This window comes from Trachurus japonicus, chromosome 24 (genome assembly GCF_045865225.1).
Source record: "Trachurus japonicus isolate A0001 chromosome 24, Traja_1.0".
NCBI classification, from domain to species: Eukaryota; Metazoa; Chordata; class Actinopteri; order Carangiformes; family Carangidae; genus Trachurus; species Trachurus japonicus.
In genome coordinates, this window is record NC_140930.1 from 13,290,354 (window position 1) to 13,315,396 (window position 25,043).

The window sequence follows — 25,043 nt, forward strand, 5'->3', positions numbered from 1 at the left end:
AATAAAAATCATTTTTATTCAGATATATTTTGATAAAATGATCACACTTTGTTTTTTGGGGATGAAATAATATGTTACGTACACCCCTCCACTTGGTACGCTCCTTTGCCCCTTCACCCCATGATGCAGCGGCAAATATGTCTGTCCGCTAGTCAAGTGTGCTGAAACCGCTAGCCAAAATGTCTTAAAGTCGGTGTTACAGGAACTCCACTTTGCTGTTTTTCTGTAATAACGAGAGAAAAGCAGTGTTATCTCATATTTAATGGTGTGTGACATGTTCATTTGTCGATTCAATATACGTAAAATCCCCCTAGCAGAAATTGTAGCTAGCATGCTAAGTGGATGAGCGTCATTGATTGTTGTGTATGCTAACTGTTAGCTAGCAACCAAAGCATGTTTACTTTTATTGAACTGTTCCACAACGAAACTGCATTTAACATGTAGTTTGTTCTACATTGTGTTACTGTTTAATTTTAATTTAAAAGTCACAACCATAGTTTTCTTTGTAGATTGAACCGCTGAAGTGTTTGCTCATTCATAAAGAGCCACACAGCACTTAACGCAAGTTACTATTGTTTTTGTGGAGTAGGTTGTTTTGCATAGCGGTCAGCTCATGCTAATTATATCTTTCTTTCTTTCTTTTTTTTTAGCGTGTCAACTGAAGAAAAAATGACGTCCATTATCAAGCTGACAGCCGTGTCAGGGGTTCAGGAGGAGTCGGCCCTCTGTTACCTGCTGCAGGTGGATGAATTCCGCTTCCTCCTGGATTGTGGCTGGGATGAGAACTTCTCCATGGACATTATCGATGCTATGAAACGGTATGTGAATTGAAAGACGTGTGTGGTGTTAATTTCGCTGTCACTGGTGAACATCTGTAACAGCATAGGTCCTCTCTAAAATGGATAATAAGTTGGACTGGTCCCTTAACACAGACGCACAGAGCCGCCTCTTTTTCTTTGAACTCAGATCTCTTGACAGCTACAGCGAGGTGGAGCAGATGTTTTATCAGTCTGTGGTGGCAAGTGTGTTGTTTTATGCTGCAGTCTGCTGGGGAGGCAGTATCAGGCACGAGAATGCAAGGTGACTGGACAAATTAGTTGAAATACAGGATGGAGAGATATAGAAGATCCTTTGTACCTTCAGCCATCAGGCTTTTTAATTCCTCTGCAAATGGTAGATGAGCTAGACAAATGAATTTCCCCTTGGGGATTAATTCTTGAGAGTACTGCTCAATAGGCACTAGTCATCTCTGTGTGTTTACCTTTGCAAAGTCCCTTCTGTCTGCATGTTCAGTGAAACATCTGCTTGGGATCCAAAAACCTAAAAAAAAAAAAAAAAGCTCCCTGTGTTTGCTCACCTTAAATAATAGGCTCCAAGTCTCCTCATTCCTCATTGTCATAAAGAGATTTGCTCCTAAAGCACTAAGTGATGGGAGACAACATCCATAGTCCTGTGACTTCAGCTGTCAAAATCATAAATATTTTTCAACATTATAATTAATATAGGGACATGTTGAGTAAACATTACACTATGTTGCGATTAAAGACTGGAATGGTTTATTTGACTGCTGCAGTTGCATTTTAATTTTGGTTGTATGTTGGAATATTTAAGAGGGTTGTGGATTTTGTTCCCGTTACTTACACTTTAAAAGCTTTTGGGGCAAATTGTTCATCGCAGGCAAAAGCTGCACTGTTTCAGTGTCCATATGGGCACACAGCAAAACCTTTTCAAGACTGACTTTGAGCCTATCACCTACAGAGTGACCACTGGCACTGCATCTGCCATCCTGAGTCATTGAGATTTATGAGCTCTCTTCCTTCGCTATTATCTGCGATATGAATGATGCCCGGTCCGTCCATCACTGTGTGGCAGAAAATCTCTTCTGCTTTGTGACCCGTTGGTGATGAAATGAGTCCCCACACTCGATTCACTCAGCAGAAGCCTTTTCTGTCCCACTTCTTCTGACAGTACACCCTCATGTGCCCTGTCTCTCTCTATCTGTTGATCCCACATTAGTTGTTTTCATCTTCCATAGACACTTACTGTATGTGTTTTTTATGTATTTTTGATTGTAGCTCTTTTGTTTGTCACTGTGGGGAAAAAAGTGCCTGCAAAATGAATAAATATAAATATAATTTGTCCTCCTCAGATATGTTCATCAGGTTGATGCTGTGCTGCTCTCCCACCCTGACCCCCTACACCTGGGAGCCCTGCCATACGCTGTGGGCAAACTGGGTCTGAACTGTACTATATATGCCACAATTCCTGTCTATAAGATGGGTCAGATGTTCATGTATGATCTCTATCAGGTAAGACGGAGGAGTGAATGATGCCACTCGTTTACTTTCATCATTGGGGTTGAACTGCATGCTTACAATTGCTGTCTTAATCATTTATACTTCTTTCCCCTTTAGTCTCGAAACAACAGTGAAGATTTCACTCTCTTCACTCTTGATGACGTGGACTGTGCGTTTGATAAAATCCAGCAGTTGAAATACTCTCAGATTGTGAACCTAAAAGGTGAGTTAGATGTAGATCTTCATAGGCCAAGAGTTTCCCAGGATGATGCGTCACAGCTACAGCTAAATGTTTTTATTTTTTATGTTAACTTGACAGGGAAAGGACATGGTCTCTCCATCACACCACTCCCAGCTGGTCACATGATAGGAGGCACCATTTGGAAAATTGTGAAGGATGGCGAGGAGGAGGTTGTTTATGCTGTGGACTTCAACCACAAGAGAGAAATGTAAGCACAGACGCACATAAATATATAGGTGGAATTTTTCTGTTTTTCATTTTTTAGTCTGTTAATTAATGTCTTAATGTCTTAATGTCTTTACTCTTGTTTCCAGCCACCTGAACGGCTGCACGCTGGAGAGCATCAGTCGTCCTTCTTTACTAATCACAGACTCTTTCAATGCTGCATATGTGCAGCCACGACGTAAACAAAGAGACGAGCAGCTTCTTAGTAAGTAATCTTCACATGACTATAGAAGCAGTGTACAGCGGTCAAGTGATTTATAATTTTCCTAACACATGCTAAAGCTCAAACAAATGAACCGTATAATCCTGATGACTGTCCTTTAAGACAAAGAGAGTTTGTTTTTGTTAATGCTGTGCAGAAAATTACATTGTGTGATGTTTTGAGAACTCAGTTGGACATGGATTGAACTGCATGACATTTTTCCTCCAAAGGACACATTGTTTTTCCTCTTCTCAGCTCCTCCTTTGATTCAGCATGAAAGCTAAATGTCAGATTTAATAGAATGGGTAAATAATACGTTTCCTCACGTTTAAACATCCTCTCTTTGTGTTCTCCGTTTTCTCAAAGCTAATGTAATGGAGACCCTGCGTGGCGACGGCAATGTCCTCATTGCCGTGGATACAGCTGGCCGTGTGCTGGAGCTGGCTCAGCTCCTGGATCAGATTTGGAGGACAAAGGATGCCGGTCTGGGAGTTTACCCTCTGGCTCTGCTCAACAACGTCAGCTACAACGTGGTGGAGTTTTCCAAGTCTCAGGTAACGTTCACTGATCACGCCGGAGAAGATTTTTTACAGGATTTTAACATCAGAATCGTTTTTATTTGCAAAAACAGCTTAAATGTTGGTGGTTTCTCTGGTGCAGAGACAAGCAGCAGATCAGAATATATGATTTATAATCTCTTGTAGGTTGAATGGATGAGTGACAAGCTGATGAGGTGCTTTGAGGACAAGAGAAACAACCCGTTCCAGTTCCGTCACCTGACCCTGTGCCACAGTCTGGCCGACCTGGCCCGGGTGCCCAGCCCCAAGGTGGTGCTCTGCAGCCAGCCCGACCTCGAGTCCGGCTTCTCTCGAGAGCTCTTCATCCAGTGGTGCCAAGACACCAAAAACTCCGTCATCCTCACCTACCGCACCACGCCTGGAACCCTGGCTCGCTACCTCATCGACAACCCCGGGGAGAAGATGCTCGACCTGGAGGCAAGTCCAGCAGTGATTTATCTCTTCATGTGTCAAGTGTTTGCCCGACAGGACGCTAACTGTCTCTCTTCTCCTGTGACAGGTGAGGAAGAGAGTGAAGCTCGAAGGCAAGGAGCTGGAGGAATACCTCGAAAAGGACAAAGTAAAGAAAGAAGCAGCGAAGAAACTTGAACAAGCAAAGGAGTAAGTCCCAGCAGAGATAGTACTACTTCCTCTGGTTGGTTTAAGGGATGTGTCTCTATGTGATGTTGCTTTTATGCCTGTCGGTGCTGCAAAACACCCTGTGCATCTAATTTTACAGTCTGAAGATAACTAAAACAGTAAATTATGTAATAAAAATAAAAAATAAAAACCTAGAAATGCTAATGATGATCTAGATTCTCAGTCTGAAGACGGCTGTTTAAAGAGAAGTGTGAATGCGTGATGACTCATGGCCCCGTTGAGACATTTATACCAAATCTGCCGTCTGCCCTTGGAAAAAACATAACTCGCATGTATGTACGTCTTTTTAATGTTTGTTTGATGCCGCCGCAGGGTGGATGTGGACTCCAGCGATGAGAGCGATATGGACGACGACCTGGATCAGCCCGCCACGGTGAAAAACAAACACCACGACTTGATGATGAAGGGCGAGGGGAGCCGCAAGGGCAGTTTCTTCAAACAAGCCAAAAAGTCGTATCCGATGTTCCCCACGCACGAGGAGAGGATCAAATGGGACGAGTACGGGGAAATCATCAGGTATTACGATGTTGCATCAGAGATCAGCTGCATCATCATTAAACTGGGCTTGTTACTGGTTTTAACAGACGACATCACAGCACTCGTCCTTGCACTGGCTTCATGTTAGTTTTAGAATTGATTTTAAGATTTTACTGATCACTTTTAAAGCTCGCACTGGTCTGGCTCCAAGATACTGTGTATATATCAGACCTCATGATGCCTTATTAGCCAGTCCTCGGCCTTAGATCCTCGGCAGCGGCTCTCCTGGTCGTTCTAAAGTCAAGGCTCAAATCCAAAGGTGACCAGGCCTTTGCCTTCAGACCCCCCCCCTTCCCCCGACCTCCCCAAGACGTGCGGACTCAGTGTCGGCTTTTAAATCACTTCTTAAAACCCACTTTTACAGACTTGCCTTTATGTGATGTCATCTTCTTCTTTCATCATCATCATCATCATCGATTTTATCTCACAGAGGCTCTGAGTTTTACTTTACACCTTCTTCTGTTTTAACTCCTCTATACCAACTTTTATTATCTTATTGAATTCCTTATGGTTTTATGGCATTTGTGACTTGTCTGCTGTTTTGTGAAGCACTTTCTCAACTTGTGTTTTTAAAGGTGCTGTATAAATAAAGTTATTATTATTAAACTGCTGTTGTGTTTTCGAAGGCTGGAAGAGTTCCTGGTCCCTGAGCTGCAGGCCACAGAGGAGGAGAAGAGCAAACTGGAGGCGGGGCTGACCAACGGGGACGAACCCATGGACCAGGATCTCTCTGTTGTTCCCACCAAGTGCATCTCCAGTATAGAAAACCTTGAAATCAGGTCAGTGATCATCTCAAGCTTTAGAGGCTTCCCAGAGCGCTGCAGGTTTAAACTGACCCGATCGCTTTTCTCCCCTCCACTCTGCCCCTGCTGCACAGCTGGTCAGCGGCCAGTAGTGTGGTGCAGGACAGTGTAGTGTTGTGCATGTTGGATGACCTCCAGGTGTGCGTAAATGTTTGAATGTGAAGCTAAGTGATGCTGGAAAAGACAACGTGTTGTCAGCAACCCCCCCCCCCCCCTGGGTAATTTACAAATATGTCAAGAAACCTCCCCTGCGCCGGTGTTAAACAATGTTTGACAAATCAGCAGCTTTAAAAAGCTTTATTGTGTCCGCGTTCCTCTTACAGAGCCAGGGTAACGTATATAGACTACGAAGGTCGCTCCGATGGCGACTCCATCAAGAAGATTATTAATCAGATGAAGCCCCGACAGCTCGTGATTGTCCACGGGCCGCCCGAGGCCAGCCTGGACCTGGCCGAGTCCTGCAAGGCTTTCAGCAAGGACATCAAAGTCTACACGCCCAAACTGCAGGAGACGATCGACGCCACCAGCGAGACGCACATCTACCAGGTCAGGCTCGTCAAATGCCCCGCTGCTCCGTTGGAGTGAATTTGTTTTTTCTCTCTTGGATTACTGCACCAGAGCAGAGAGAAGCAGCCTTCCTTGACAGCCCAGTGTCCTCACTCCTCTCTATTTCTGTCCCCTCACAATAAAGGTGCGGTTGAAAGACTCCCTGGTGAGCTCGCTGCAGTTCTGCAAAGCCAAAGACACGGAGCTGGCGTGGATCGACGGCGTGCTGGACATGCGCGTGGTGAAGGTGGACACGGGCGTGATGCTGGAGGAGGGCATGAAGGAGGAGGTGGAGGAAGGCGACCTGGCCATGGACGTGGCTCCCGAACTCGGCATCGACCACAGCGCCACGACGGTGGCGGCCCAACGCGCCATGAAGAACCTGTTTGGAGAAGACGAGAAGGAGTTTTCCGAGGAGAGCGACGTCATTCCCACTCTGGAGCCTCTGCCTTCGCACGAGGTGAGAGGATTCACTCACACAGAGTTCACACTGTCGGGCAAAGTTGTTACACTGATGGCTGATTTTTGCTGAATATGAGGGTCTTGGGAAGTGAGTTGAAAATTAAAGGGATAGTTCAGTTTTTTTGAAGTGGGGTTATATGAGGTACAAATGGCCATTAAGTATAATATCTGCAGTAGAAACGTCTCTGCCCCCTCCCCCACTGAGAAACACCAGCGCAGTAACAGTAAGTACACTGTTGTGAATGAGGGACAATTAAAGGAATAGTTCACCAAAAAATGAAATTCACCTCACCCTCATGCTGATGAATACTCCGGAGTAGTTTTTTAAAAGTGCATCTGGAGACCCGGGAGGCCGACGAAATCCTGATATGAGAGTCAATAGCGCCCGACCCAAAAACGTCCATAAAACTACACAAAAACCCTCTAATATTCCTCCTTACTGCTCGTCCGCTGCAATCCAAGTGTCCTGAAGGGATATAGTCCAGAGTTTACTTGAAACAACATAATTTAGGACATTTTTACAGCCTAAACAGTCCTGTATTGGGCTCTGACATTCACGCGCCCCAGACAAATTCAGTACAGGACTGTATTCATCAGTATGAGGATGAGTCAATAATGACTGAATTTCATTTTTTGGTGAACTATTCCTTTAAACATCTTATTTTCGCCGCCTACGAGGAGTCCTATCTGAGAATAATACACCAGTACGATATAAAGTTAAAATTTACAATGCATCAGCTGGTTGGTCAGCCGTATACTGCCTGTGACTCGGTGCAGCACGATGCACCAGTGTTTTTCAGTGTGGGAGGGGGGCAGAGACCTTTCTACTGCAGATATTATACTTAGTGGCCATTTGTGACCTGTGAATAATCTAGAAACAAGATAATATACTAACAGCTCATTCTCAGTGCCTGTGCTTTCGGGGATCTGCATGTTAATCACACTCTTAATCTCACTGTTGCGTGTTTGTCCAGATGAACATGGACAGACTTGTAATGTCAGACACATACTGTATATTGTTCTGCACAGTGAAGCTCCCACATCTAAGTGAAGTTATAATAAGTACAGCCCACTTTTAAGTAGAGGGTGACTTAAAATATTAAAAACACTTAGAACAAGTATTACTTTTTGTTATTGCCAGATAAAGAGGAGGATTAGGGTCACTTTTTTTTAGCATTAAATCTCAGAATTTCGAGTTTAAAGTCAGAAATCTTATAAATGAAGCTGTTACATCTGGTCCTAATCCTCTTCTGTAGACAGAAGACCAGACACTATCTGTAACCAAGGTCAACAGTATCATATTAGTGAAATGGCCCATCTCTGACTGATGGCTTCATACAAGTGGGAAGAAAGCTGAAGAGGTTGCTGGCTGCACTTTCTCTCAGCTTAGAGAGGTTCTGTAGTATTTAGGTGACGGGTGTTAAGGTAACCTCGTTTCAAAACACTTTGCAGTCATGTAAATTTCAAGCAGCAAATGACACAGAGGACCCAGCACCTCTAAGAATCACACATTAGCGCTAATGCTTAATCCTTTAATGGGCCAATTAACGCTGCTAAAGAAGTTGTTTGCTGGGAGTGAAGAATAAAGATTATGTTTTTTCAAGCAACTTTAAAAATCCACCAAACTGGAGCAGGCACTTAACTCTGCTGCAGTTACATAAGAAACAGATCAGATAAGGTGAACTGGAAAACTGAACTTGAAATGAAAGAAGGTGAACTTTCCACATCATTGGATTAAAAAAGGAACATCTTATCTTTTTTATATATATATATATATATCTTGAACTTACTACCAAAATGGTTAGTGCAGTCAATAGAGATGTATGGAAACAACATTATCTTTTTTCTTGTTCTTGACACCGTTGAGGAATGAAAAAAACAAATTGTCCAACATCCTGTCAAATGTGTATTTGGAAACGGCGTCTTGCCAAAGAGCATCAGTCTAAAATGAGAATGGACTGAATTATACATATTGCTTCAGATAATACAGGAAGACCAGTGTGTGCTCAATCCAAAACATGTTTCAGGAGGTGCGTGCCTACTCCCCTCTCTGTACAGTAGCTGTCAGATGAGATGGAGAAGATGCTCTCTTAAAGGAATAGTTCACCAAAAAATAAAATTCTCAATAAAAGTCATTATTGACTCACCCTCATGTTGATGAATACTGGAGTACTTTTTTTATTCCTCAAAGTGCATCTGGAGACCCGGGAGGGCGGTTCATAGTCCCAACGTAAGCTTTATATGAGAGTAATGGTGCCCAACACAAAAAATCCATAAAACTACACAAAAACCTTGAAATATTCTTCCACACTGCATGTCCGCTGCAATCCAAGTGTCCTGAAGGGATATAGTCCAGAGTTTACTCGAAACGACGTCATTAAGGACATTTTTACAGCCTAAACAGTCCTGTATTGAATTTGCCTGTGGGGCGCGTTCACGTACATGAACGTCAGAGCGCAATACAGGACTGTTTAGGCTGTAAAAATGTCCTAAATGACGTCGTTTCGATTAAACTCTGGACTACAAACCCCCCACCCGGGTCTTCAGATGCACTTTGAGGAATAAAAAACTTATCCGGAGTATTCATCAGCATGAATTTCATTTTTTGGTGAACTATTCCTTTAAACTTTAGGACATTGTAAGACAAAGCACTTTGATAATTAGGTTTTATTTTGTAGGATTTTTTTGTTGTCTTTTGCATATAAATTTAAAAAAATGTGACTATACTGTTGCAGTTTTTCATAGAACAGATAATCGCACAACTCACAGCTGCATACGGTAAAAATGTGAAGAGAAGGGCCATGAGATTGGTCTGTAACGTGATAACACGCATACCAGCTCAGACGGCCCTTTGAGAAACACTCTGACATCCGCTCTTCCTCTGCTCTCCCTCTTTTCAGATTCCAGGGCATCAGTCGGTGTTCATCAACGAGCCCCGCCTCTCCGACTTCAAGCAGGTCCTGCTGAGAGAGGGCATCCAGGCCGAGTTCGTGGGAGGAGTGCTGGTGTGCAACAACATGGTGGCCGTCCGCAGGGTGAGTGTCCTTCCCCCTGGCTCGCCGAGCGCTCTATCCATCAGCGCCCCCCCCCTCCCCTACCCTCATCTCTCGCAACGCTAGTCACCCCGACCCATCAGCAAGGGAAAGCAGCCAAGAAGACATACGGCACAGGCTTGTTGTCGCCAAAACCACTCATTGAAAAAAATGTTGAGCTCCTGGTTTTATTCCCTACTGATTCATACTTAGTTCCATGAGCAGAGGAGTTGCATCACTTTAATGAAACTCAGAATTAAATGTCCGGACAAGATGAAAAGCAACGTCAAAGGGCTTCGGTTCATTATGTTAAAAAACATCCTTTCACGTCTCCCGTCAGCAGCCTTCAGGTCCGACACTAATTCACTTGAGGAGAAATAATTCATCACTGCAACAAACAGGATGAAGACATTTCCCAATGACATGAGTATTCATCGCCTGAGAATCTGTTGACTGCGAGGCATCAGAAGTGCATACTAATATTGTTGTGAAGCAGCGTGACACATTCATTGTCTCCCTTTGTTTGATGATGATTGTGCAGCAGTCAAGAACAAGCAGCATTTTTCAGAGCAGCCGGCAAAGTTGCTTCAGACGCCATAAGAAATACAGCAGCTTAGTCTGGAGGCTAGAGAAACACAGGCAGAAGCAGTAGGCTGTACATAATGTATGTGTTAACAGATGTTGGCAGTGAACCAAAATCAAGATTCATATTTTGTTTTGGATTTTAAAAAAAGAACTGAATGATCACAAAACGTATCAAACAAGAAAACAAAGGATTTCTCATTATAAACGGCTTCGAATGATCAAAAAACAAGCGAGATCTCTGGTGGTTTCAGAGGTCGAAGTTCATTAACTGACACGCTATTAAATAAAATACCGGTATATTCCACACAAAGTGAAACTTTAAAGCGCAAAGAGAAACAAACACAGACAGCCTAAGTAGGATACAAAAACCCAAAGGCAAATGAAAACATCTCACCTCAGAGAAAACACACACACCAAAAAAATCACAGGCAGAACTTAACAACTAAAGTAAAAGGAGAAGTACGAGTGAGCCAGGATACCAACAACAAAATGCATAATTGACGAGAACTTAAAATAGATGCAACCCAGAAAATGAAATCAAAGAGAACTGAGACTGTTAAAGGAGCGTGCGGGTACTTGTGCTATTTAAATTGGAACTCATGATGGATTGAGATTCATTAAACAACTGCAATCCCAAGTCTGGAGGAAGTAATGGGGAGCATGTTTATCTTAAAGGTCAGCTTGTGTTGCTGCACGAACACTCGCACCAACCCTGTCTCCGTGTTGTACAAAGTGTTAATGAATGTTCTGTGAGGACCCGGGTGACCCGTTCGTCTTTGTGCTCTTTGTCCAGACGGAGGCCGGTCGCATCGGGCTGGAAGGCTGCCTGTGTGACGACTACTATAAGATCCGGGAGCTGCTGTATCAGCAGTACGCCGTGGTATAGCAGCAGCAGCAGCAGCAGCAGCAGCAGCGATGGCAGCAGCAGAGCACGCCATGGCAACACAGAGACAATCCTTTACCAGAGGACAAGAGAATACCACACTTGGGCTACCTCTGCCCCATGGGCGGCTCCAGCTGTTTTACTGCAAACCTTGTTGTACATGTTCCATTTTATAATCTTTTTCCAGATAACGGTGTTTTGTTTGTTTGTTTGTTTGTTAGTTTACCTCTCCAGAATGAGAGGCAGATGCTCTCCCTCTGGATCGACCTCTCTGTTGTGTGAACAGACTGGATCTCATACACTTAAAACTCCTCCTACTGTACAGTAACAACCCAATGCACTGGATGGACTACAGCAAGCCCCTCCCCCTTGTTTGATTACATTAAAGACAGTTTTTCTTTTTCACAAATGCGTTGTGAAAGGTTTGTCTCAGATATCTATTGCAACAAGCGTATTAGACACCTCTGTGCAGTCTGATACAATACATCACTGTTCTGCCATAAACTCTCCATGATATGTTGCGGTGGACTGTATAATATTCAGAGGTGTTTCTCACTTTGGGTCGATCAAAAGATTAGGAACACCTCTCAATACTCTGCAGTTAAGTAACTAATAACTCTTGGTAAAGGTAGATGTTTTGGCAGAGCTGTTCTTTACTGATTTGTTTAATTTTGCATAGGTGTATTTTAAAAAAACACACACACACACACACATGCATATACTTCCCAGGTTTCCAGGTTAGTTGTATTTGGTCATTTTATACACCAGTTCTTATGCCATTGTTTCTGTTTCTCTGTAATTCAGCAATCAATTTCCATTAAGTTGGAGAACTTGCAAGTGGCAGACTTAAAAAGAGGAATGGTCCAAATTTCAGCAGCAGAGACTGAGATATCCTGAGATTTAGTCCCCAATGTAGGTCAAGCAAGCCCCAAAAAAAGCAAGATACTACAGTTTCCCAAAATGCAGTTTAATGGCGTACAAATCATCCCTCCCTGTCTGGACAACTCCCACAGCTCTATGGGCTTATATTTGTCAGCTTGTAATGTTTCACAAGTTTAAAAGTAATTTTCTTAGAATTTACAAATCTTCTACACAGGAGGGATCTGTTTGCATATATTGAAATGAATTATGTTAGGCTGAACCCCTTTTAGATATGTCACCTGCTTTTCTAATGATGTCCCAAAACAATCACAAGAACAAACTAAACACAACAAGAAATTATTAGAAAACTTAACATAAAAAGAACCAAGTCACAACCTGAGGATTGACACTAAAATCCATGCTATTTAAAGATGAGATATCTTTTAAACAAGCCAAATACAGACAAGAAATAAAATTATTCAATTGAAAAGGAGACTCACCTAAGAAGTTTTTGTCTAAATATGATTCCTTATGACTAGAAAATTCATTCTCATGTGTAAAATTGGTGTAGATCCCCTTTTAAACACTGATGCATTCGGTTTGGAATAATTTGAATGTGTAAAGAAAGGTATTGTGTGCCAATATTTTTTGCACCAAACATTTTCCAATACTACCCATTTCTGCACAAGCTTTGCTTCCTACCAGGTCAGCTGGTTACTGCATTAACAGCAGATGGAGACATTTTTCAGCGGTATCCTATCTAACCGGCCTCTGAATGCCCATATCAAATCTGCCCATGCAGCAGCACCATCTGTAATGCAGGCGTGAGATGACATTGTCCCTGAAGTGATAACTGGGACTGAATATAATTCAATCTGCTATGTGGTGAGCTAGGATTACCGTTCCTCTTTATACTTTGGGTTAATATTTTTTGGGCAACTGTTTACCTCCTTGGCTGTTTGTGACAGGATGGGAAGGAGTGGGGGGGGAAATAATGTAACGGTTCAGCAGTTTGTTTTCTTATCTTTTTCAGGCACACGTGAATATATACAGCCTCACCTCTGCCGTGCCCCAGTGAGGTGTAACGGGAGTATCAGAAAGTCGGGTGATAAGAGCTGGCGTTCAGGATGGAGGAGGAAGGCAGGGTGTCGTTGCGGGGAGTGATGTGTCCGCTGCAGCCGTGGTGGCACATTGACTCGGTTGATTACGTTTGCAGCGTTGTGTGAATCCCCGGGGTAGATCCTTAACACAGGCAGCTGTGGAATGCCACTTTTATGGATATACCAAAACAAAACGCCTTCCCCCCGCAACTCCAACCTCACACATGCCCACAGCCAGCGTGACGACACACACACACACAGGGATGGAGGCTCCTCCTACACTGATGTTAAACAATCACAGGGAGGGTACACACACACACACAAAGTAGGACAGTGAATGTGAGCAGAGGTGGAGAGTGTGAGTTTATGTGTGTGTGTGTGAGGGGGTGATCATGCACATGGTTGGAGGAGTTAGACTTGAGCATGGATGGCTGGCTGACGTGCAGGCCTGTTTTTATACAGTTGCATAACATACAGTCTTGCACTTTAGAAACATTAAAATTTAAATGCTCTTCTTTAATCCATGGCTCACACACACACATATAAACACTCAAAAAAAACTTTCATGTTCAGAAATGCACCAATGATTCCTTTATTTATTTCTTTTTTTCTCCCCCCTCCTCCTCCCTGAACCACAGTAACCTATGACAGACTGGAGCTGAGTGAGAGATAGAGAGGTGGAGTGGAGATGAGGAGGAGAGACGAGCTCTTCTGTGCCACAGAGCATGCCAGCCCTGCCCAGTCAGTGCTTTTCATTTTGATAATTGACCGGCAACGCCAGAAATGTCCATCAGCTAATCCTCTTAGCTTTCATAATGCTGACTCTGTCACAGAAGCCCCTGTTTTAATGTAACGAGCAGCTAAGCCCAGAGCACAGGGCAGAGTCGCCCTGGGGCAGCACAGAGGCCGCTCTGCCCCCTGGAGGCCACCGGGAGATCTGCTCTCCGCTCAACAAGTGCCCCCTGCCAATCTGTCACACCACGTCAATTCATAAACCCATAACCTGGCTGCAGGGCGAGCACCCCTCTGCCTTCCACACTGTACTCGTTTGGCACGAGGCTGCAGTCGAAAAGGCAGCATCTTGGTTGTGGTGCGTATCCATTCATCTGTGTGGATTGGAGGATGAATGAATTTAATCCCTTTTGAATTCCCGGTCTCCTCACTAAGCAGACCACTTAATGCCAATGACATCAATGTAATAATGTGAAAAGGGGACGAATTTCTATGAAACCTCGGAATATTCAAACATAGCATAAGGCAAAGAAAAAAATCCCACGATATCCAGATCTAAAAATGGCACATGATCATGTCCAAATGGACATCACGCTTAAATGTCTGCAGATCTATTACAGGCCTAGACAATAACTACTCATGCCTCCTTACTTTACAATAAACATTACACCATGATATCATCACAACCAATGAGAAAATGCTAAAAAAAATTAAATTATAATGCTAAATTCCCCAAAACTTTGCAATATTTATGTTCACTGTTTAATTTTTAAATAAAATTTGTCAAGCTGATATCAGATAACAGTTTTAATGCAGGTTAAAGTAGTTAATCCAAACCACTTTGTTTTTGGCACTGCAAAGGGGGCGCTGTCAGGGTGTCACCTCTGTCAACATGGGAATCAAACCCACGACCTCAACATCAGTCACATTGCACAGAGTTAATCAGACAGAAGAACACATGATCACCAGTCTCTCTCAACACTGACATGAAGGAGCTGTCAATCAACCTGTGTGTGAGTTTTGGACTTTGGCAGTAACGTAGGTTAATAATCACCACAAACATCCTAGAAGTGCCTAACAATCTGATTGACTTTACCTGCTTTACCTTACCGAGTGAGATTTAGTTAAAATGTCTCAGGTTTACAACTTAAAAACAATAATCACATAAAGTCTGTGCTAAACTAAGCTAAGCATTCATTAGCTTAGCTTAGTTGAACTTAACCTGAAGAATTAACATTAGATAATTAAAAATATATTATTATCATTAAAACATATTATTGAAAAATAATATTTAGACCAAATTTCTCATTTGTTTAGTTAGTGGACAAATGCCAAGCCACAGTAATTTGGTGAGTTGTTTTATATCTGAAGCAAATTTTTTGAAGATATCAGTGGGCCCAAGGAGGAAGCAGCTCAACCTGACATGATGAAAGAAAATGTTGCCTGGATCGGTCGCTTTGTCAGCTGTAAATCTGCTTTGTTATTGCTCAGAAACACAGAAGAGAGAGGAGAGAGACTGGAGGGAACAACCAGGAAGACCTGGAGGTTCAGGTGAGTTCAAAACACAACCAACTCACAGGTGATTTGTGTTTGTTGCTAGCTGCCCTACAGCTAATGTCTGGTGCATGGATCTATCTTTTTTATTTTTTTTTATTCTTATAGATCATTGGTCTGGTGTCAAATTGAAGTAAACATTAGCTTCACTTTAGCATCACCCTGGAAAACTAAAGCATGTAACTTATATTTTATTTAAACCACAGCTTTGACTGTATACAGATTAAAGGGATAGTTCAACATCTTTGGCAAATTGGCCCATTGCCATAATCCCTATAGTTTTAGGAGTAGGTTTGTCACCTTTAATTGTCGGTGCAAGATATTTTTAGATCGGCGGAGCAGAGCCGCGAGCTGCTCAGAGCTACGCTATGGAGGCTAATGGGATTTCTTGGTTTCCCTCATCAAACTCATCAAATACACAATCCAACAACTCCAAAACGCTCTGGTGGACAAGTTGCGACCTGCAATTAAAGGTAACGAACCTATTCCTAAAACTATGGCAATGGGCCAATTTGCCAAAATGTTGAGCTATCCCTTTAAACTGCAGATACAATGTGTTTATTAGGGTTGTTTTTCTTAAGGAGAAAACCAGGCTAGCTATTTTAACCTGCTGCTCTTTATGCTAAACTAATGTTGTGGCTCCAACTCCAGAATGACCAGTGTTGATTTTCTGATCCAACTCAGCCAGCAGCTGAAAAGATAATTTCCCAAAATGTCAAACTATTTCTTCAAAAGTCAGTCTGTGGAGTAGGTCACTTTTACACAATAGTTAGAATATAAGTTTGTAGCAGGTTTGTTATAGGTTGTTATTATTCTGGGGGAGAAACTTCTCACTCTTCACTTCACAGTTCCCCTCTAGGCCTTCCTCCTTTTTTCCATCCCTTCCCTAATTCCCCCTTCTTTGGGTAATCCCAAATTCAACGTGCCAGCATCTTCCCATGGCTATGGTCCTTCTGTAAAGGATCCACTTATGCCCACCCACTCTTTAAGATACACATAGAAAGGCTGCGTTGAGCAGGAATCCTGAATTACACCATAACAGAGGTGATCCTCTTATGCAACCTGCTCTTCACACCCCGTCCACAAAGCGGGAATGCTCACGAGCGCAAATCCACGAAGGCGCTCGCTGCCAGATTATCCACAGTCCACAATACTGCAGCTGCAATGTTGTCTTTTTGATAAAACAATGCGTTTTGTTGGGGTGTATTCATGCCAGGCACTGATCCTGGCTCCCTATAACAGAGCCATGTGGATGACTTAGCGATCATGCGTATGTGACTGAATATTTAGGACAGATCACATGAGATTGTTTTGCTTGGCCTGAGTACAAACGGCACATTCTTCTCCACTCCCAGTAAAACAAACCTGACCAGTTGGTTGTCCGTAACTTGAGGCCATGCAGGCAAAAGGATCAGGAAACATGCTCCTGGATGAGGGCAGTATTAGCCTCTTAGCAAACTGCATTCAGGCCGACATGTGCTTCCAGCCAGTCAGCAAAATGCAACCTGGCTGGCCTGCTCTTTCCGCTCAGCACATCAGAGGGAAGCGGCCGTATCTGATGTGACACGGCTGACACCACCTTGAGAGCTGTGAGAAGACCCTGCCGATGATTAATTCGAGCACAGAAAACATGATGAGGATAAGCTCCCTGTGTTTACCCCTGCAGACGTCTCTCCTAAACTCAGGGCGACTACCTAGCATGACACAGGCCATGTAATAAGGATGAATCATCATTGGAAATGAATGATGTCGATGTGAAAGCGAGTGGAGGCCTGGCCGAGGAGTTTTGGACCCGGGGAAGTGACTCAGCACTACAACCGTTTATGTTCGTGCAGTCCGGTCCTCTGAGTGGTGCCCTGCAGACCTCAGTCAAACAGAACGTCCAAATTATTCTGCTTGCTTTAACTTGTAGCACAGAATAAGGATGATTTGATGCATCTGACAAATTCAGTCGATTTTCCTGACGGATAGTGTTCGTCAAACTTGCTGTTACCCTTCTTATCTGTTGAGATTATTTCTAGCAATCACATGTCTAATGCAGAATATTAAGAGCTGTTAATTCCAGTATTAAATCGCAGAAATTAGGGTTTGAGACTAGATTTTGACCTGGCTGCTATTAGGCTTGACCTGCTTAAGATTTTACCGCCTAAAACTTGACCTGACATTTAAAAGCAAAAATCCAGTGAAAAACCAACCAATAACATTGACTCCAATACACCAGTGATATCCCTATTGTCCGCTACCTTTCCATAGGAAATATTATTACTTTTACTTGTTGTATGCAAAATTATAATGAAACCTGTAGTATTATCTTAACCTTTTTTCAAATAATTCAAACGAGCCCTATTGTAATACACAAAATGGTAATATATGTGTTTAGGGACTTTAACACTAGTGTCATTTCTTCATCATTTCAATTCAAAGGATCACTGGATTCCTTCAGATCTTTAAATTACAGCTCGCAGTCTCATCAGCAGATGGAAAACCAGGAGTAATTATTGTCACATGAAGTGGACCCACAATAACCCATTCTGTGCAATATGTTAATTTCTAGTTAGTCCTTTGTTTGTTGTAACTTCATTAGTCACCGGAGACCGGCTACACCTGACCCTCAGCACAGTCACAAAGTACTGTGACTAAATAGTTTCCAAAATCACAAGAAGTCTGAGTTGAGATTACCTCGTCACACGTGCTAATAACAGCTCTAATCATTCAGAGATCATGAAGACTTATGATCTTACTTGGATTTGCCCTCAGGGATCGAGACCACTTTAGACAGGGGTTGGGCTTTGCTCAGATGACTTAAGTCTTTAAGGGGGGGCTCCAGTGATTTAGTGTTTTACTTTTATGAAGTTTAATTCTCAAAAGAAAGCTTTAGATAAGAATGGTCAGCACTGTAGCATTATTTGATTTTCCTTTTAGTCTCCCAAAACAATGGATCCTATAATTCCTACAGCTTTTTTGGGGGTTAAGTCTTCTTGCCTGAAAAATGCCCATGTCTTTCAAACTTTATACCCAAGTTCAAAAGTGAGTCTTCCTGTTAAAATTTTGATGTCAAGCCCAATGCGAAATAGCATAAACCGCATATCAGATTTAATTATCAGACCTTCTTAGTTGAAAAAAACAAAAGACAACAAAACAAAACAAAAACCTCCCTTCGGGGCCACTATGATTTATATTTGTGTGTAAATGCTCTTTAAAACAAAACTCAAACTCTTCCATAAAAAATATATATTTCAATCATTGTGCCTGCTTTTGAATAATAATCCCATTGACATTAACAACTCCTCCTCACCCTCCTACGACGCAGTGCCTACAACTTGTGTCTCCAGTATGGAGGTGTAGAGGGTGATGAAATCAGTCAGCAGAGAAATCTACTGGCTCACTGACTTTACTGCTCCCTCCTCCCCTCCACCTCCACCTCCACCTCCACTTGAATGAAGAACTCACCCTCACTTGTCCTCTGTTTCAGAAAAAGCACTGGCTGTATTAATATAGACTTTGCAGCCTGTCTCTGCAACTCTGGTGCTATCTCTCCAGAATGAATTGGCTGCATGCTTCTGCAGCTATAACCTCTGTGGTCAGTCTAAATGGGACTCTCCACTCCACTGTTTTCCGCAAGGGCCGACCCTTTCTTTACTGCTCTGCTCTGCAGACAGGAGAATAATGAAGTTCTGTATGTGCAGCTCATTACAAAAGGCTAAGACTCTCTCAGATAAAACCAACCTTTTTCCTCCAGTTTGGCAGAGGAGCTATACACCGTCTGCTGAGGCCTCAAATGTTACCATGAAAATTCATAAAGAATCTGACAAAAACTATATCTGACTAACTCAAACATGCAAGGCTATGGTATTAGACTGAATTTTGCAGTATACAAGTATGTACAGTAAATTAAAGACCAGGTTTTATCCCCTAATGAGTCAGTTCTAGATGTGAAGCTATGTCTTGTATGTAGAGTTGAAACTCCTTGATAAATAAAACATAAAATTAACCATTAACCATTGTGATCATAGTTCAAGTCATAATTTAAGAAAATAATCCAAAACATTTGCCGATACCAGCTTGTTAAAACTAAAAACTTTTTGAATTTTGGGTTTTCGATGTTACCTGGAAGTTTGTTTATCCACTATTTTATGACTGTTCTATGAACAAAATGATAAATTGACGTAATCTGTAGATTAAATGATAATGAAAAGCAGTTGTAGCGCTGATTGTATGCCACTCTGGCACTTACCATGTGTTATGTAACAGGCTTTTTTGAGAGATAAAGAAATAAACCAGAGTCAGCAGGCATGAAACACACGTAATTGATCAATTTGTTGTTTTCTGGAGCATATAAACCTGTAGTTCACACACACACACGGTAAAAAAGCACCGTGCGGTTCCTAATGTTCTGCGCTATCGTTGACTCACTGAGGTTGACCGAGTTGCCTTATGTTGTCGACATCTGTACGGGTGAGTTTTCATGTCGGGGGAGATGAAGAGAGAACAGTACAGGAGATGAGTGCTGCCTTCAGAATACACAGATTAGACTTTCTGTTCATTCCTCTCTGCCCTGTTTACTCTTCACACCTGAGCAGGCATACAAATAAACCTGCGGTGCTGCCACTGAATGCTCAACACTCATGATGAATATTTTATTTTCCCTGCAGCTGACTGAGGAGCTTTTGCAAGGAGTAAAATCACCAGATCTCCAGAGACATCTCCTGTGTGTGTGAATGTGTGTGTATGTGTGTGTGCACGTCGAGCTTGTATTGTACTGTTAGTAACAACCATTGGCTGAAGTGGGCTCAGCAGGATGATAGTTGGCAGGATGAAGGGAAAAAAAGGGGGGTTCAGATCTGGAGGTATTCATCCCTCCATCTGTTTACTTCCCTCAGATAATTAGTTGAATATTAGTCAAAATGCCAGCAGTGCATTAAAGGAAGGTGTCACACTTATTTCTTTGGCGTGGTGTTACCTATAGTGATCTCTTCACACCGTGCACACACGAGCCTCAGCAGCATCATCCCCACTTATTCATGAGATACATCAACGCATTGCAAATGAAAATGTGATTTTAATATTTGATATCCTTGGTTAAACCACAAAATCCATTCAGTGGTTCAGGTAGCAGATGTAGTTTACCCGGTTGTCAGTGAACTGTGAGTACTCAAATTTCCATTTTTAGTCCTTAAGACAAGACTGCGTAACCTTTACTGAGCAGCAAACCCTGTGACCACAAATGGTAATTACAGTAAAAGGGCACAGTAAAGGAAAACACCAGCAGTTTTTGCACCAATGTTTCACATGAACCGTCTGCTTGCAAGTCTCGGGGAGTGCTGCTGCAGATTTAAGAAAAGAGGGGGAAAAAAGTTGTGTGAAGGCTTTCGTGGCTCCAGAGGGAGCTACTTTATATCTAGTAAATCACCTCAAGTGATGTGACTTGAATCAGGATCACAGTTTGAAAGAAAGACCTGTGTAGCCCACTCATCATCTCTGCTCGAGGCTAACACCTCAAGGCTTTATTAGCTGCTATTAGCATAACGCACCATCCTGTGAAATTGTATTGTGGGAAATGTAGGTGGCATGCTGCATCAATTCTTTTCATAGTTATTTTTAATTCATTATTTTTTCAGACCTCATCATCAGGCAGCCCCAATGAGAGTAGTTGGAACTGGACCAGAAGCAGGACAACAGCTGTTAACGTAAGGTGGGTCTATTCTTTGTTTTTCCTCTTGCAAAGCAAAGAAATGTACAATCAAAGTGTATTGAATTGAATTATTACATATTTTAATCACAAGAGGACGTTACAAGGCTCATTCATGATCTGCTTCACTGTGTAGGCTACATAACCATTTCATACAAATTATATCAAAAAATATATATTTACACTGCATTGTTTGGCAGAAAACTCTCAATGCCTGATTCAAAAGCCCACATAGTAAACTTCACATTGAAAAAAAATGACAACACAGTCTTGAAAACATTATGTAAACCGTGTCGTGGTTCTGTCGCACTGCCCTTAAAGACTGCGTCTTAATTACTGCGCTAAACCAGTGAATAAACCACATGAATCATCATGGCAATAATTGGAGTTGGAAGTTGAAATGAGCAGCGCTGAGTCAAACGGCAATTGTTGTGTAACACGCAGTTCATTGTTAACACCGTTGACATCAAGTCATTATTGATCTGCGAGTGCAAGGACATGACACATACTTGGCATTTGTATCAAACAACACATTTATGTTACACTGGCTGCTCCTTTTGACATCTGCCCACAGTAAAACTATCCCACAAAGCCAACCTCTCGCCGTCTCCCTACAGCTAAAAACCACATTTCACGCACATTATTATCTTTGCTGCATATCTGCAGCCATTCACTGGGTCCTGCAGAAGGCAAAGGAGGCCATGTGTGTATGTTTGACCAAGCCAGGGAGTGTAAAGCAGTGGATAAATCTCTGTAAGCAGGCCCTGGCAATGCTCCCCGATTGCCTGCCTGCTGTGTGGGCAGGGGCCCGGAGGGGACTAATCCCTTGGCATGGGCACGGGTCACACATGTTGATGTGTATGTGTATGTGTGAGCGCATGCAGAAGACCCAAGCCACAGGATATACAGTACACAAGACCTGATGACAGATTCAGAAAGCCCTGACTAATAACCTGCGACGCCTTCCGTACTTGCTTAGCAGCCTCCGCTTGACGTTGTTGATGCTTCATGGAGATGATGGAGCAAATGATTTTGGAGCTCTGCCTCATACTGTACTGACAGGGACAGTCCCGATCTTATGTAACCTTGCTCTGCTGGAGATTGCGCTGGAGTCTGAGGCCTTTGACCTTTGCAGGCTGCTCAGTTTTTTGCTTAAGTGGGCAGCAGCAGTGGTGGCGGTCAACAGAGAAAAAAAAAAAGTCGACATGCTGTTTCAGCCTTGTCTTGTCAACCTGTTTGTATAGACGGTGGCAGAACTCCTGTTCTGTTATCTTGGCAGCTAAGGTGACCCTCGACAGGCCTGGAGGCAAGAGGAGCAGACTCCACTCTGTAGCCTCATAAGTCCTCCACACACACACAAGCGTGCATGCTGTTTTTAGTTTCAAGACAAGATTGCAAGGAATAATTTGACATTTGGCACAAAGGAGATGACCTCACTGTTGTATTTGCAAGGTAAATATGATGAAGCCACGGCCAATAGCTGAGCTTAGCACAAAGACTGGAAATTGGGGGGAACAGCTAGCCTGGCTCTGTCCAAAGGAATCAAAATATCCAACCACCAGCACCTTTAAAAACTCAACAATTCACACGACACCTTGTATGTTGTGGCGGTTGTGACTGTAGCAACTATGCGACTAAGCCTTCCTATTTCTCCTTGGAGTTTTTTCCAAGTGGAAACATTACCAGCTTTAAATTGAACGGGGGCAAAGCTATTAAAAGTTCAACAATGGGAAGCGACTTAATTATTCCAGGTGCGGTCTATAAATACAGCTGGTTAATAACAGAAGGGGCGCTGCATTATAGAACAAACAGCAGGGGTGGCCGGGCCTTTTCTTATACCAACACTGCAGAAAAATCCAATCACGAAGTGGAAGTTTCAAACAAATAACTTTGAATCTCACTCCTTCATTATGATTATGCTTAAAAAAGGCAAACGTGCTGGGAATATGAAGTCAGTTTTTGTTGCAGTTTAGTTTTCTAACCACAGCATTAAATTACATAATCAGATGTCATAATAAACAAGCTGCTTGTACCAAACTCCATTCCACATAATTGCCAGCTGATTAAACCGTCCAGTTATTTACAGTACGCCTCAGTGGTAGCTCCAGGTGACAACAGCTTGCATGGAATAATAGGTGAGCGGCGGCCGGCGACACCTGACCCTCAGCACTCACAGCTTCACATGGAGCCTGCAGACACCACGGGGACCTCGGTTGGCCTTGCATGGGGTTGACACACTTGCAAGGCTGCCAGCTATCAAACACTAATTAGCGGTGTAGTAGCGGAGAGTAAATCCAGTTCAACGGAGCATTCAAGGCTGACTTCTACACACACACACTGGTGGATGGAAAAACCATAAAAGCGGAAGTGAGTTACGAGAGCAGCTGGGGTCACTCATGTTCTTAATATACAATTGATTTTTTTTTTTTCCCCCTCTCTCATGATGGTAATTGTTTGCTTTCTAATGATCCCCCTGTCCTGACTGGAGGGGAATATTTTACCAGCATTTAATTTACAACTGCCACACTGACACAAAGGTCCCCATTACATTATTCATCTGTGGTAGGCCTACGTACAGGTCCAGCAGCTCTGTTTGTGTGTGAAGCAATTTCCCGAAGAGCAAAACGCATAAGCCATTATAATCTTGGCACCAATAAACCTTTCGGCAACTAGAGAAATTATTTCATGGTTCTAGATTTGGTGGTGGTGGTGGTGGTGGTGGTGGTGATGGTGTGTGTGGAGGGAAAGCAGGAGAGAGAGAAAAAAAGAGCAGTTAGCTATTGATGCCCGTGAGCTGGAAGATCTATAACCTCAATTATTCAGCATGATATCAAAATGAGGAGTGCAGGTGAGTTGAAGGCCGGTTATTAAAGGAGGCAGGGAAAGATACTGTATCTGCAGGGAGGTGTTGGTTTTTGGGGGGAGGGTTTTGGTGCTGGTTTGGTAGCTAAACAACATGAAACATCTCCAGACTTCATGGGTTCAGGTGGACCAATGGGAAGCGATCTGGAGGGTTGCCAGGTTTGACAATGAGTGAGCGAGTGAGTGGAGCGATATAGGCCAGAGGAGGTAATGCATACGTTTTCCTAAGCTCATGCAACCATTGGGAAATTTAAAAACATTTTTTTTTTTTTTTTTTTTTTTTTTTTACATACATACAATAAACAGACAGTAAACAAATAAACAAAAAATATATACATAGAAAGGGGTATGGTATTATATATTATAGGTATATATTAGTAAATCATATAGTTGTTTGTAATAATTTATAATATTCCTAGGTTTTTATAGCTTTTCTGTCTCTCAAATTTTGTAGTAGCTGCATGTAATATCCGATTTCTATTTTAAACTCATAAAAATGTGTTTTTTTGGATGACCATTTGCATTTATGGATGTAATATTTTTCCTTGTAAAATGAAAAGATTCAACAAAAACAATTCCTTTCCTTTAAAGCAGAAGTAAGCGGAATGTTTGTGTTAATATAAGTCTTAAATAGTTATATCTTCCGACAGCAATCACTTATATAGAGTGTTTGGTCTGAAACACGGGTCTGTCAGTCACTCTGCTCTGCTGTAAGCCCAGGGGAAAACTTTCCTTGTATCCTACAACCTTTATCCAATGAGGAGAGAGAACGGCATAAAGGGGCGGTCCTCTCTGTGTGTGCAGCCAAGGGATGCGCGTGAATGTGGTGACATAGGGACGAGGGCGGGGACTGCTAACTCCATCGGCTGACAGGAAGTTAGCCAAAACCACCGGATCGCTTACTTCTGCTTTAAGTTTGTTTTTCATCATAAGTGAGAATTATATCTGAGGATCTTGATGCCTGTCAAAAATGTAAACATGTCTTCTAGTTCCATCCAAAACAAATAGGTTTAACGACATTCAAAAAAAAAAATTGAATGCATGATTTTAAAAGAAACTTCCTTTATCTTGTTTGTGACACAGTATCTGCTGCTTGAAGTCCACTCCACTGAGTTCCAGTTTATATCTATGTCTATAAATTTTGAGTTGCAAAGTAGTTTGCCATTGGGAAAGTTAAAGAGTCTGGTTGAAAAGGGGGAGGGATGGAGGGAGACC

At 42.5% G+C, this 25,043-nt stretch overlaps 1 protein-coding gene across 1 annotated transcript; it reads left to right on the plus strand.

The window, feature by feature from the left end:
- The first annotated feature begins 119 nt into the window (after positions 1–119).
- cpsf2 (cleavage and polyadenylation specific factor 2) lies at positions 120–11,439 on the plus strand. The gene is made up of 15 exons (XM_085771833.1): positions 120–265; positions 651–818; positions 2,150–2,309; positions 2,415–2,520; positions 2,617–2,746; positions 2,853–2,968; positions 3,332–3,519; positions 3,670–3,960; positions 4,043–4,143; positions 4,495–4,698; positions 5,346–5,498; positions 5,846–6,068; positions 6,214–6,528; positions 9,431–9,565; positions 10,941–11,439. The coding sequence occupies exons 2-15, from the start codon at positions 670–672 to the stop codon at positions 11,031–11,033; spliced, it is 2,364 nt and encodes a 787-aa protein (XP_085627959.1). The 5' UTR covers positions 120–265; positions 651–669; the 3' UTR covers positions 11,034–11,439.
- Positions 11,440–25,043: the final 13,604 nt, after the last annotated feature.

What these genes read in the sequence shown, in the direction of transcription:
- cpsf2 (XM_085771833.1), top strand. Translation starts at nt 670, where the DNA reads ATGACGTCCATTATCAAGCTGACAGCCGTGTCAGGGGTTCAGGAGGAG. An exon ending in TCATGTATGATCTCTATCAG is followed by an intron (nt 2,310 to 2,414) that starts GTAAGACGGAGG and finishes TTTCCCCTTTAG; the next exon opens with TCTCGAAACAACAGTGAAGA. An exon ending in AGCCTCTGCCTTCGCACGAG is followed by an intron (nt 6,529 to 9,430) that starts GTGAGAGGATTC and finishes CCCTCTTTTCAG; the next exon opens with ATTCCAGGGCATCAGTCGGT.